The sequence below is a fragment of the Typopeltis vanoorti genome, chromosome 1 (assembly GCF_054136105.1).
Source record: "Typopeltis vanoorti isolate ZY-2024b chromosome 1, IOZ_Tvanoo_1.0, whole genome shotgun sequence".
Taxonomy (NCBI): Eukaryota; Metazoa; Arthropoda; class Arachnida; order Uropygi; family Thelyphonidae; genus Typopeltis; species Typopeltis vanoorti.
The window spans coordinates 91,001,622-91,014,564 of NC_143549.1; the positions used below are offsets into that span (position 1 = coordinate 91,001,622).

At 35.7% G+C, this 12,943-nt stretch overlaps 1 protein-coding gene across 2 annotated transcripts in view; it reads left to right on the forward strand.

The window, feature by feature from the left end:
• Nucleotides 1-4,077, forward strand: part of LOC150110198 (tyrosine aminotransferase-like) — a 78,166-nt gene extending 74,089 nt beyond the window's left edge. For both annotated transcript variants that reach the window (XM_090392146.1, XM_090392141.1), the window contains exon 12: nucleotides 3,665-4,077. In XM_090392146.1, the coding sequence (XP_090248272.1) occupies nucleotides 3,665-3,838 (174 nt within the window). In that variant the 3' untranslated portion in view covers nucleotides 3,839-4,077. The remainder of the gene's footprint in view (nucleotides 1-3,664) is intronic.
• The last annotated feature ends 8,866 nt before the right edge of the window (nucleotides 4,078-12,943 follow it).

The window sequence follows — 12,943 nt, forward strand, 5'->3', positions numbered from 1 at the left end:
CCTAAGCTTGTCATAATCACCTACCTTGTAGTTCCATATACCCCTTCTTGACAGAATATTCCTCATGTTGTACAATCTCCCAAGTCAAGAGTGCATGGTAACTTTAACCAATTGGAGATAATATGGTCACCTTGGTTATGGATAGCTCTTCTGATCCTGTGACCAGGTCCAATACTCTCCCACCCCTAGTTCCCTCCATCACACACTGTCTTAAGTAATTATCTCTTAGTAGGTGAATAAATGCCATTTTCTTCCTGCCGTGTGATCTTTAATCCTTCCAGTCTATATCTCTATAGTCGAAGTCTCCAATAATAATTGACTGTACTCATTGTACTAATTTGGTGATGTATGTCTTACAGATCATGTGTGGAACTCCCTGGCCTATACCAACAACCAACTGTATATTTTGTCTTACTGGCCTTAATCTCACCAGACTGCTTCAAATGAACAGCCACCTTCTTGCCTATGTCCTATTCTTTTTGGCTGCAATCCATCTGCTATTATCAGCAGTTACCCCCCCCCCATCCAATCTTCTCCATCTTTCCTGAAAATACTCAACCCTTCACATCCCTGTAACTACATCTGCTGTTAGCCAAGTCTCTCTCTAATGCTTATAACTTTTGGCAAGGTTGCACTAACCAAAGCCCAAAACACCTCTCTCTTGTTCCTACTTCTGGAATTAGTATATAGAAACTGTAGATTCCCTTTAGGTCCCTATCTGCCTTAACTTTCTGAATTGATGAACCATTTGATTATTTTTACTTGAGACTAGATTCTGCACTTATGCATTCTCACACTCACTTGCCTCATGGATGCTTTCACACACACTCACCTGCTTCCACCCTAACTGATTAAGTTTTCCTGAATTTGCACTTCAGCATACATGGTGAACAAAGCTCTCTCTCTCTCTCTAGACACCTAATACCAAAATTAGGTGTTAAATGCACCCCAGCAACATTGTATATCATGTGCTTATTCTCATTGCTTACATATTGCTTCAGTCATGCCCCAAATGTTTGCACCTGTGAAACATGCTTTCACTGGTTCTACTTTCAATACTCCCCTGATCATGAAATTGTCACATAACACCACATTCATTTCCCCCCCCCCCACCCCTCTTGGCTTCACATTTTTCATCTCCTCTTTGCTATTTGCTGAAAAATAGCAGAAAGGAGACTAGAAAAGCAGTGCTTTGCTAGTATCCCAAACTCAAGTAGTTTGTACAGAACTCAAGGTTCTGGAAATTTTGATCATTGTGCTAAACTCTTCTTTTTTGCATATTCTTTCTTATCTGTTTCACAATGCTAACTGTATCGTACATCTTCATTCTTGCAACATTCTATTTAGCACACATCACTACCAGCCACATATTTGTTTCGTCATCTGAATTTCAGTTTCATTGAGCATTTTACTCTCTTCAATCTGTCTAGTTATCACACGTTTCTGACAAATTCCAGCACCGCTATGTATTATGTTCCATAATGCAAAATGCATACTGTGTTGAACAAAATTTTCAAGTCAAACTCAAAGAACTTGCCCTTCTCACAAAGACACTTTATCATACTTATAACTATTCACCTTCATATGAATCAGAACACTCAGATTAATTAATATCTAGTATTTATGCAGAATAGATACTTTTGCTGGAAATGTCAAAATTTTCATATAATTCCTTGCATATGCAAGGAATTATATGAAAATTTTTGTTTGTAGTTGTTTAAACAACTACAAACATTTCCTGCACTTTCCATTTTTTGTAAAGATATCAACTCTGAAATCTTATGGAAGGTAGTGTCTTCCTCCACTCAGGTGGTATTGCACAGTGCAGTGGTTGAATTTTTCTGTTTGGCTCCATGAAAAATGTGAAATGTGCTATTAATTCTGCATTCTTTTAGAAAGGAATTTAGAAGTAAATATGAAATTAGAAAGAGTGAAATTAAAACACCAAAAAAGCAAACACCTCTGGCCCTCAAAAAGCTAACTTGACCACTTGAAGTTAGTCAATCCACTGGAAATTTCAAATTTATTGGCTTCACTGACTTTAAATGATCAAGTTATCATTCAAGGGCTATAGGCATTTGCTTCTTAGTGCATACATTATTAATTTCACACTTATTCTAATTAATTCATGCTTGTTTTCTTGTGATCCTTATTTCTTGGCTGTGGTAATAAGTCTACAGCATATGATACCAAACTATTAAATAAGACAGTAATATCTTAAATATATTAGAATATATGCTGTTAGTAGTATATTATACTTATTCTGATTGATATCTGGGCTGGAAAGCAAACAAGGCCTTCAAGTCAAAGTGTAGCCTGTAATATTGTAGAAAATTCATGAGGGAAGTAGGAGTATACAAAAGTTTCATGATAAACTTAATAGCTTAGTTTATTTCAATGTGCTTTAAGAAAAATCAGAAAATCTGGAAAAAAAAACAAGGGAAGAAATCTGTTCTAATTAGAAAAGCATAAAAAAAAATAAGTTGCTTCTTACAAGAGCTTGTCAGTATCTTTTATGTGCAGCAGAAATTCACTGTAAAAAAATAAGGAGAGTGGAATCCATTTACAAAACAGTCATAAGATGCTCTCAATTTGTTAATCCTACCCTCCAACTTCTGGTATCATCCAAGTCATGGTGAACCAAATGATGATCCATTTATTTCCCCAGTGCTGACAGACTTATAGTTAATATTTCTGTTTATAAAATTGCTTTGTAAAATTACATAAACTTGAACAGGATTGAAATAAAAATATTTTCTCATTAACCATGCTTTCTTTTATCACAAACCTATAGGGTTGTCCCACTCCTTTTTTTTTAGAAATGAAAATTCACATTATTTGCTACTTTCAAGCTATGTATAATTAGGGACAAAATACCAATTCATTTTTCCTTTTTTTTAACTACATTTATACAGATGATTTTCAAAAGTTCAAAATTGGAGACTTTCGAAGTATTCCACAGACGTTATCAGCATATCAGCAGATTTTGACATCTGCCGATATGCTGAAGTCAAAATTCCATTTATAGGAATAGCATGATGACTTTTTTGTAAATATATTTCTAAATAAAAATAATTATGTTCTAATTTCCTTGTTTAGATGGAATGAGTCCTTAAGAGAGTACAGCTGAGGCCTCACCATAAACTTTATAAGCTTATCTTTCTCTCTATTTTATATATATATATAAAGTAAAAAATATGAACCAAAAATGCTTTCATACAGAATTATATGAAGCCATGATTGACTGCCATGCTCTAAAGCAGTGGTTCCCAACCTTTTTCCACTTGCGTACCCCTTTTAAACAAATTTCTATAAATTGTACCCCTTGCTTTTAAGATAGCTATATTTAAATACTGACACTAATACTATCTTAATGTAAAATAGTTTACTTTACTTGTTTTTCTCCATTACTGGTTATTTTTTGTATACCCCTGAACGGCCCCCTGGGGGTACACGTACCACCAGTTGAGAACCGATGCTCTAAAGCAAAGAGCAATTGTTAGTGTTAATCAGTAATCGGTCTTCAAAAGTCAGAACAGCAATTTATTCCCAATATTAAATTTTTAGGATTTAATGCTTTGCAAGACAATTTTTTTATAGAATTTATTACAGATACATTGTTGTAAATTAATATTTCACTGTTTTTTCTTTTTCTTTTTTTTAGTGTTTTGATTATCCAAACTATTTCCGAATTGTGCTAACAGTACCTGAAGAAATGATGAATGAAGCCTGTGAAAGAATCAAGGAATTCTGTATGAGTCATTATACCTTACCCAAATCACCCACAAGCAACAATATGGACATGATTCTAAATAGCATGGTAGCTATGCCAGTATAAGACTGCTTATTTTTCTTTCAGATGATCATGCCTATCACTAAAGAATCTGATCCTTATGATATTAAATAAAATGTGGAATTACTGGTGTTATCTGAAAAAGGACTAAAATTGAAATCCTGTGAGTTCAGAGAAATCCGTCAATATTTTTTATTTATGATGATACAAAATACAAGAACTTGCCATTTACAAAAGAATGTACTGTATATATCTTCAGTATACACTTGAAATATTTTTCTGTGCCCTTTCTGTTCTCAATTTAATATAATCTACAATATACAAAGCAAGTGGTCTTAATAATGCTTAAAACCTAACTACCATTGAAACATTCAAATGCATTTATGAATAATGTACTGGAAATGCTTTAAAAATTATATTTTAGTATCGCATTTAATGGATTCATATTAACTTTTATATATCACTAGTACATAAAAATAATACTTAATATAAATATATAAACCAAGAAAACTTACAATATGAAATTATAATTTTATTATTTCCTAGACCAGTGTTTCTCAACCTGTGGTCTGCGACAATGTGACAGGTGGTCCTCAGGCAGACTTAAATTAATTAAATATATATTTTTTTTAATTATCCAAAAAATTAAAATTGAATAAGTAAGTAAAAATTATTGAAATCAAATGGAGACTTAAAAAAAACAACCACAAATAGTGTCAGAATGTTCAATTCTGACGCTATTTGTTATTAAATAAATGTGGAATGACGAATAATAAGGGGGATGAAGTAAACAACAGTATAGTTTTATTGCTTCTGCTTTCCCTTGCTGTTTTGTCAGATTTGAAATGAACATGTGTTATCCACATTTCAACCAACTGCTTGTTGTTTATTGATTTTTATTATTGAAGGTTTCCCTCCTTCAAACAAGGCTCAGTATACCTTCAGAAATGCTAAGTGATACTTGCACAAAGTGTGTCGTGAGTTAGCTCCAGTATTTATATATTTTTTGGAAACGTTTTTTAATAATGGAAAAGTGGCTTAGAACTAGGACTTTGAAAAGAAGAGCAAATGAAACAGGTAATGCTAACTCTAATTGTGATACACGTATTGAAACAGCAGGTACATCTGATACTATTAAAGTAGAAGAAACAACAAGCAATTCAAAGAATACACACATGATAATAGTCATGACGATATTCTGTTTTGTAGAACTTTGTCATCCCGAATAACTGGAGAAATATTTCACACTCTGAATAATTACATAATACACAAAGGGATCCACTGGGAAAAATGCATGCGTTTCTGTTCAGATGGAGCTCGCACCCTTACAAGCAGGCATAGTTGGGGGTTGTTTCTATGGTCAATGAAGTGGCTCTGGATATGAATCGAGTATATTGTTCCATACATAGGGAAAGGTTGGGCTCCAAGGGAATGCTACCAGAATTTAAAACCATACTATACAACGCTGTAAAGCTTGTTAATTTTATTAAGGCTCGACTGCTAAATGACAGGTTATTTTCAGCATTCTGCGATGAAATGGACAGTGAATATATACAACTTTTGCTTCATTCTGAAATTCGCTGGATTTCCAGGGGCAAAGTACTAACAAGCTTATTTTAAATAAGGCACGAGGTTTTATTGTTTGTAAATGAACCTAATTCTAATTTTGCATCACTCCTTGTTGAAGAAGCATGGTTATTAACACTATCCCATCTTTCAGACATTTTTTTTCGAAATTAAATGAACTAAATCTCTATGTTTTTCAGGTAAATTCTTTAACTGTTCTTGATGCCTACGAGAAAATAAAGGCATTTGAGAAAAAAAAAATCTAATGTTGTGCATTAGTTATGTAAAAGACAGATATTTGCGCTCTTTCCAGCACTGGAATCCATTTTCGTGGAAAATGATCTTCTTGGTGATTCTGAGTCTCTGGAAAGGGTTTGTGACCACCTCAAAACTCCTAAACAGAATTTTGAAAAATTTTCAGAATAACTTTTATAAGAAATTTCTGTGGGTTCGAGATCTATTTCAGGCTTATAGTCACGAGAACAACCTTTCATTATCGAAAAAAGAATAGTTAATTGAGCTTCCAAGTGACAGTGAATTTAAAATGCAATTCCATGATCTTGGTTTGGCTCAATTCTGGATCTCACCTTCAGTGAGAAGTGAATTTCCCATATCTGAAGCAGCACTGAAAAATCGTCATGCAGTTTTCTACAATCTATCTTAGTGAAAAAGAATTTTCATTGCTCCTTCAAATAAAAACAAAATACAGAAATAGTCTTTGTGTGTGTCCATCTTTGACTGAAGTTGACCAATATTGAGTTAGATATCCAGCAACTCTGCAAAGGCCGAGAAGCCAAACGATCTCATTAAAAGTAAGTAGAAACATAATTATATCATATTATTTATTTGGACTACAGTTTCCGATTATTCTCATTACTGGTTTTGGAATTAATCCATTTCCAAAATTGTTGATGAAATGAAAATTATGCAAAGTGATGTCACGGTGAGGCTCAGCTCTGCTGGCGAGGACGATAGCTTCCCGCGACCAGTTTAGCAAAGTTCCGTATCTTGTACGGTCGCTTGCACCGAATCCGCTGCATGCAGACAACATCCATATGGTAATGGATTGTATAGAAACACACACATCACAACGTAATGAATGCAAGCAGCACACAAGACGGATATAAATAAAACCACCACATGATTAATGAATCTGCCAGATTTACAATGTCCACTGTTGTGCCTCTGGATAAAACAGGACGGATATAATTAAAACCACCATCATAATACGATTAGTACATATCACATGTGTACAGTATATACAGCATACGGTTGCAGGTGGGAATATGCGCCTGAACCACGTGGATGGAACTTTGCGCCTGACATTGTGATTGTGTGGGTTGGACTGTTTATAGATATCGGGGGGCCTCACATAATAATAGGATGCCTTAATTTATTTTGCTGATCATGGAAAACTCCTCAGGAAAAAAAAAAAGGGCGATTCATATCAGCCGGAAGTGTGTGTGTGTGTGTGTGTGTTGGAGGGGGGGGGCATTGATGACTTTGGGATGTTCTGAGTGAAATTTTTGGGTATATGCAGGGAATGGTTTGGACAGGACAAGGGATATCATCTATGATGGAATCCATATGAAGTTCGTATTCAGTATTATGATAAATGGAGTAAGATAAGAAAATTTTCCCCTCGTCGGATAAGAACATTTTCCCCTCGTCTCACAACGCACTTAGCGAATGGAACAGTTTACATATCGCAGGTCGAATCAGAGAGTGTGTGAAGATAAAAGTTGTTGTGGGGCTTACTTCATGAGTATAGGCAGATGAATGGGGATAACATATAAAATATAAAAGTTGCTGTGGGTAGATGGGGATGAAAGATAAACATCATTATGGGAAGATGAATGAGGTTTCAGCAGGACGACACTGACATTCTCCATTCATTTTCCCATGGCACCAACAGCGCTAAAAAAAAGTTGTTCTGGGGTGAGCTTAATGAGTGTAAACAGATGAATGGGGAAAACATAAAATATAAAAGTTGCTGTGGGCAGATCAATGGGGTTAATCAACAGACATCGCTGATATATCCATTCATTTCCCCCACAGCAAATCGGAAACTGACGCGTTTATTTGTTTAATAACAATTAAAACTTGGTTCAGTGATGATACACTTTTAATCGTTTACTTCCAACTTAATTATGTTTCCATATGTATTTATAAATGTTTATCATCATATCATCAAATTCCTGATTTGTACCCTCAAGGGGTGTTCAGGATACGATAGTACTTACATGAAAAATTTACATCATTAATAACTTACTATCCAAAATTTTCCTCCAAATCAGTCCGTTACTTGTCAAGACTCCAACATTATCAGATCTTATATTTCTATCATCCAAGGCACTTTGTACCATATCAATCCATCTATTTCTTGGTCTTCCTCTGGGTCGTTTTCCTGCTAACCTGTCAGATAACACATGTTTTGCTATCTTTCCTCACCCATTCTGTTTAAGTGACCATACCACCTGAGATTAGCTCTGCTAACACATTCCTGGATGTTGACAATATCCTCGTTTTTAATATGTTGCCATTGATGCCACCTGTGCACCCCTCTAATCTTTCTCAGGACACTCATATCTGAAGTCTTTTGTCTTTGGTCAAGTGTTTTACTTCTGACCCAGCTCTCAGATCCATAAGTTAAAACTGGTTTGAACACTGTCTTGTATACTGCTAATTTAGTGTTCCAACTAATTTCTCTCTTATTCCATATGAATTTATTCAATTGACTTCCTACCATGCCAGCTTTGTTGATTCTGTTGTCTATTTCCATATTTAATTTACCATCTTCACTAAAAATCGTGCCTAAGTAGCTGAAATGTTTTACTTGTTCCACAGGTTCTCCCTTAACAACGCAGTTGACATTTTCAATGATTCTACCTATTTTGATTGTCTTTGTCTTTTTATTGCTGACCTTCATACGATACCTATTACAACAATTATTCAATTTAGTCAGAGAATCTTGCAAACTTGCAGCAGATTTATTTAGAAGTATAAGATCGTCTGGATAAAGCAAAGAGCTGACATTAACATCTCCAATTTTGATATCGTGTTTGATACCACTTTCCTTCATAATGTGATCCATATAATGAATAACAGAGGGGATAATGTACATCCCTGTCTCACACCAGATTTAACATTAAACCATCTTCCTGTACTTCCTTCAATTCTAACTGCTGACTTACAACTCAAATAAAGACTAAGAACTGCTTGATATAATGCCCCATTGACACCATATAACTGTAGTGTATTGAATAGCTTCTCTCTTGGCACCTTGTCATATGCCTTTTCCAAATCAACAAAACTTAAATACAGATCTTTGTTATATTCCCATGATTTCTCCACTATTTGTCGTAAAGTGAAGATCTGATACTGACAGCCTCTATTTGGCCTGAATCCAACTTGTTCTTCACCAAGCTTTTCTTCTACAATTCTTCTCAACTGTTTCTCAAGTATACTTGCATAAATCTTGCCAGGAACACTCAGTAGGGAAATACTCTGTAATTCTCACATTCAGTTTTATTTCCTTTTTTATATATGGGTACTATTAGAGCTCTACTCCAATCATCAGGAATTTGTCCCTCTGTCCAGGCTTTCTGAACTATACAGTGCAGCCACTAGTTTTATACCACCATACTTCAGCATTTCTGGTCGAATATCATCTACTCCTGCTGCCTTTCCACATTTTAAGCCTTTTGATGGCTTTTTCTACTTCAAGTATGGATATGTATTCCTGCCTGTATGCCTGTTGAGTGTTTTTTAACACTGTGCTATCACTGCTTGTTTCGCTTAGCAATTTTCCAAAGTAATTACTCCATACTTCAAGGATATCTTTTTCTCCTGTTTTCATGTCACCTTTATCATCTTTAATTCCTTTTACAGCACTCTTTCCTCCATTTTTAAGCTTCTCCCATGACTTTTGTTTAGCTAGTTTTACACAGTGTTTCGCTTTCTTACATTTGTTTCTATATTCTCTAAGAGCACAAGCTGACTTATTTGCCAGGAACTTTTGATATGCTTTCTTCTTTTCCTTCACTGCCTCTTTAACTTCCTGTGTCCATCATGGAGTTCTGATTTTTCTATCCTAGCAGACAACCTCACCACATGCCTCTCTGGCTGAATCAATCAGGGTTTTCTTCAAGGTTTGTCACTGAATCTCCACGGTTTGGTTCCTGTTCTCAAACTCTTCCATTTTTCCTTCAATAATCTTTGTGTATTTTAGTCTACAGTTGATATCCGAGAGCTGCTCAACTTTTATTCGTTTTAAAACTTTGTTACATGTCATTCTTTTCAATATGAAATTCAATTTTATCCTGCTCAAGACTAAATAGTGATCACTTCCAATTTCAAATTCTCTGTACACTCTGGTGTCCTGCACCAGGGAGAAAACATCACTATCAACAATAACATAGTCAATGAGACTTCTCTTATTCCTTGCCTCTTCTCTCCATGTGAATTTGTGCACATTTTTATGTTGGAACATGGTGTTAGTAATAACCAGTCCATGTCCTGAGCAGAAATCCAACAGGTATTTGCCATTATTATTAGCTTTTCTCTTTTCTCCAAATTTTCCCAAAACATTTTTGTATGTCTGACAATCATTTCCTACTCTGCTATTTAGATAGGACCAAGTTTTCCTTTTTCATTGTATCAGTTGCTTTCTCTAAAGCATCAAAAAATTCCTCCACTTCTACATTAGTAGAACCTTCTGTGGGACCATAGGCACAAATAAGTCTCATTGTCGAATTCCCCATTCTGATATCTGCCCACATCACTCTACTCGAGACTGCCTGCCATTCAAGAAAATTAGCCTCGTATTTTGTGTTGAATACTATGGCTACTCCTTCTTTTCCATTACTGTCATTGCCTGAATATTACATCTTGTATTTATTGCTCAGATAGATCCCACCAGTTTTTGTCTTTTTTGTTTCAGTCACCCCTATCATGTCGATCTGATACTTATCTAATTCCTCAGCTAGCTCCATTTCTTTGCCATTCAGGCTTCTTATGTTGATAGTACCGATCTTTAACTCTGGTGATGTTGAGTTGGGGTGTGTTGGTAATCCCCACATACATTTATTATTATTACATCACACCTCCAGGGAGTCCAAAGACTCATCGAGGGAGGGCATCCACTCTACAACCCTTCATCTCACTACTCCACCAACCTTCATCATCTACCACCAACTCCATTTATCGCCGACTACCACCACTAGTACTTTCACAGACATCCATGCCCAAGGCGGGATTCGAACTCGCAGCCTTTTGGCTGGAGAGCAGTACGCTAACCACTCGGCCAACCAGGCCGGCATTAAAAAAAATAACATAAGTGTTCCATAGAATTGTTTTAGGCATTTTACTGGTTCTTGGGCTTAGAAAGGTTGAGAAACACTGTCCTAGACTCACTGAATAAACAAACTACTGTATACAGAATATCACAAACTAAAACCTTTATAGGAATACTTATATTCAATCAATTTTTTTAATGAATTACATAAGAATTAATGCTACAACTAGTAATGGTTGTAGCATAGTAATGTTATTTTTAAATAAGGAACAGTGTTACCATCCTAAAATTTAAAACTCTGTAGAATAACTGAAAATATCTGTTGATTCATCAGGCTAAAATAGTCTCGATCATGTCTTCCCTCTTCCTTCTATCCCCTAGGTTCTGTAATTTGCATTATCTCAATCTGTCCACATACTCCACATTCCAGAGACCAGAAACCAACTTAGTCAATCGTCTCAGAACCATCTCCAACATCTCATCATTCTTATGAAAACCTGGTGACCAAATCTGTGCACAGTAATCCATATGTGCCTGATCAATCTCTTGTACAATGGAATCAAAACATCCTGACATGTCAGTGTTCTCTGCATCATTACCATAATCTGCTGTGTTGTCCTCACAATTTTAGCAAAATGTCCCTATCCACCATCACCTCCAGATCTTTCATCTCCTCTACAATATACCCACCAATCCCATACTCTGCATCCCATCTTTGCTTCTCAAATTTTAAAACCTTAAAAACCTTTTCTCACAGTCAATCTCCAATCCAATGCACTAATCTACTATCCAACCCCAATCTGTGTCAATCTATATCAAGCTAGTGGTTAAATTTTAATTTAACCACTAGCTTCATATAGATGATGATGAAAATAGAACTTAATAAAATAAAAGTTTCTGGTAATCTATTTACTGCAAAGAAACCAGTGAGTACAATTTATACCATTTAGTCACATTTTTATTACACTCTGTAATGACATCCTCACACACACACACACACACACTTTCCCATTCAGACAGCCTATTTAGGTCCTCTTGCAATGCTAGAACATCTGCTCTACTTCTCATAACTCTCCCCAATTTTGCATCATCTGCAAACAACTGTATATTATCATTTAAGCCCTTCCCAATGTCATTTACACACAAAGTAAACAACTGGCCCAAAACAGATCCTTGGAGCACACCACTAGCGACTTTCCTCATCTGAAATATCACTTCCCCTTTGCCATACACAACTTGCTGATTGATTGTCCTACTTGACAGTTGATCTCCAATCCAATGCACTAATCTATCCAATCCCATCTGTTTCAATTTAACCACTAGTTTGATATAGATGATGATAAAAATAAAACTTAATAAAATAGAATACAAAGGTGGTCTGAAAAGTTCTGGGCCTAACAGTGAAAAAATGAATTTATAATTTCAAAATTATTTTTATTTCTCAACATTATCTCCCTCAAGACTAATACATTTATTCAAGCAATGCTCCAGTGCAATTATCCTGTCCCTGTAAGTGGTTCTCAGTAAGATCTGCAAAATACCCCTCTACAGCTGCAATCACCTCTTGATTCGAAGAAAAATGCTGACCAGTGAGGAAGAGTTTTAGTTTTGGGAAGAGATAGAAGTCAGAGGAAACCAAATCTGGGGAATAGGGTGGATGTTCCAACAATTCATAGTGCAGCTCCCTTAATTTTCCCATTGCCAAAACACCTTTGTGGGCAGGTACATGGAATTGATGAAAGATGTTGTTTTCTTTTGAAAACCGGATCTTTTCTTATGAATTTTTTAGTCTAGTGTCTGGTTAAAAGACTGGAATAAAGAAAGAGGTGACCTGCAGGCATATGAACGGTATAAAGTGCAGGCCAGAAGGGTAACGAGTGTGGTAAAAAAAGCAAAAGCGGATTATGAAAGGAAACTAGCTATCCAAGCTAAAGAGAATCCCAAACAGTTCTTTCAATATGCTGCAAGCAAGGAAAAAACTGTACACGGCAAAATGATTTTAAGGAATGGCGATGGTAAGGAGGTCACTGAATCAGTCGATATAGTGGAGTTACTGAGTGAGCACTTTGCAAAAGTATATCATCCAGGTGGCAACATTGAAAAAAATGAAGGAACCATTAGTTTATACAGGAATTGTGATGAATGAAGTGGAGGTGAATAGTCTATTACAGAACCTTAATGTGAATATCTCTGTGGGATTGGATGGTATACCGGCACGGGTCTTGGGTGAAGCGGCTAAAGAATTATCAGTGCCCTTGACCATGTTGTTTAATCTGAGTCTCAGGCCT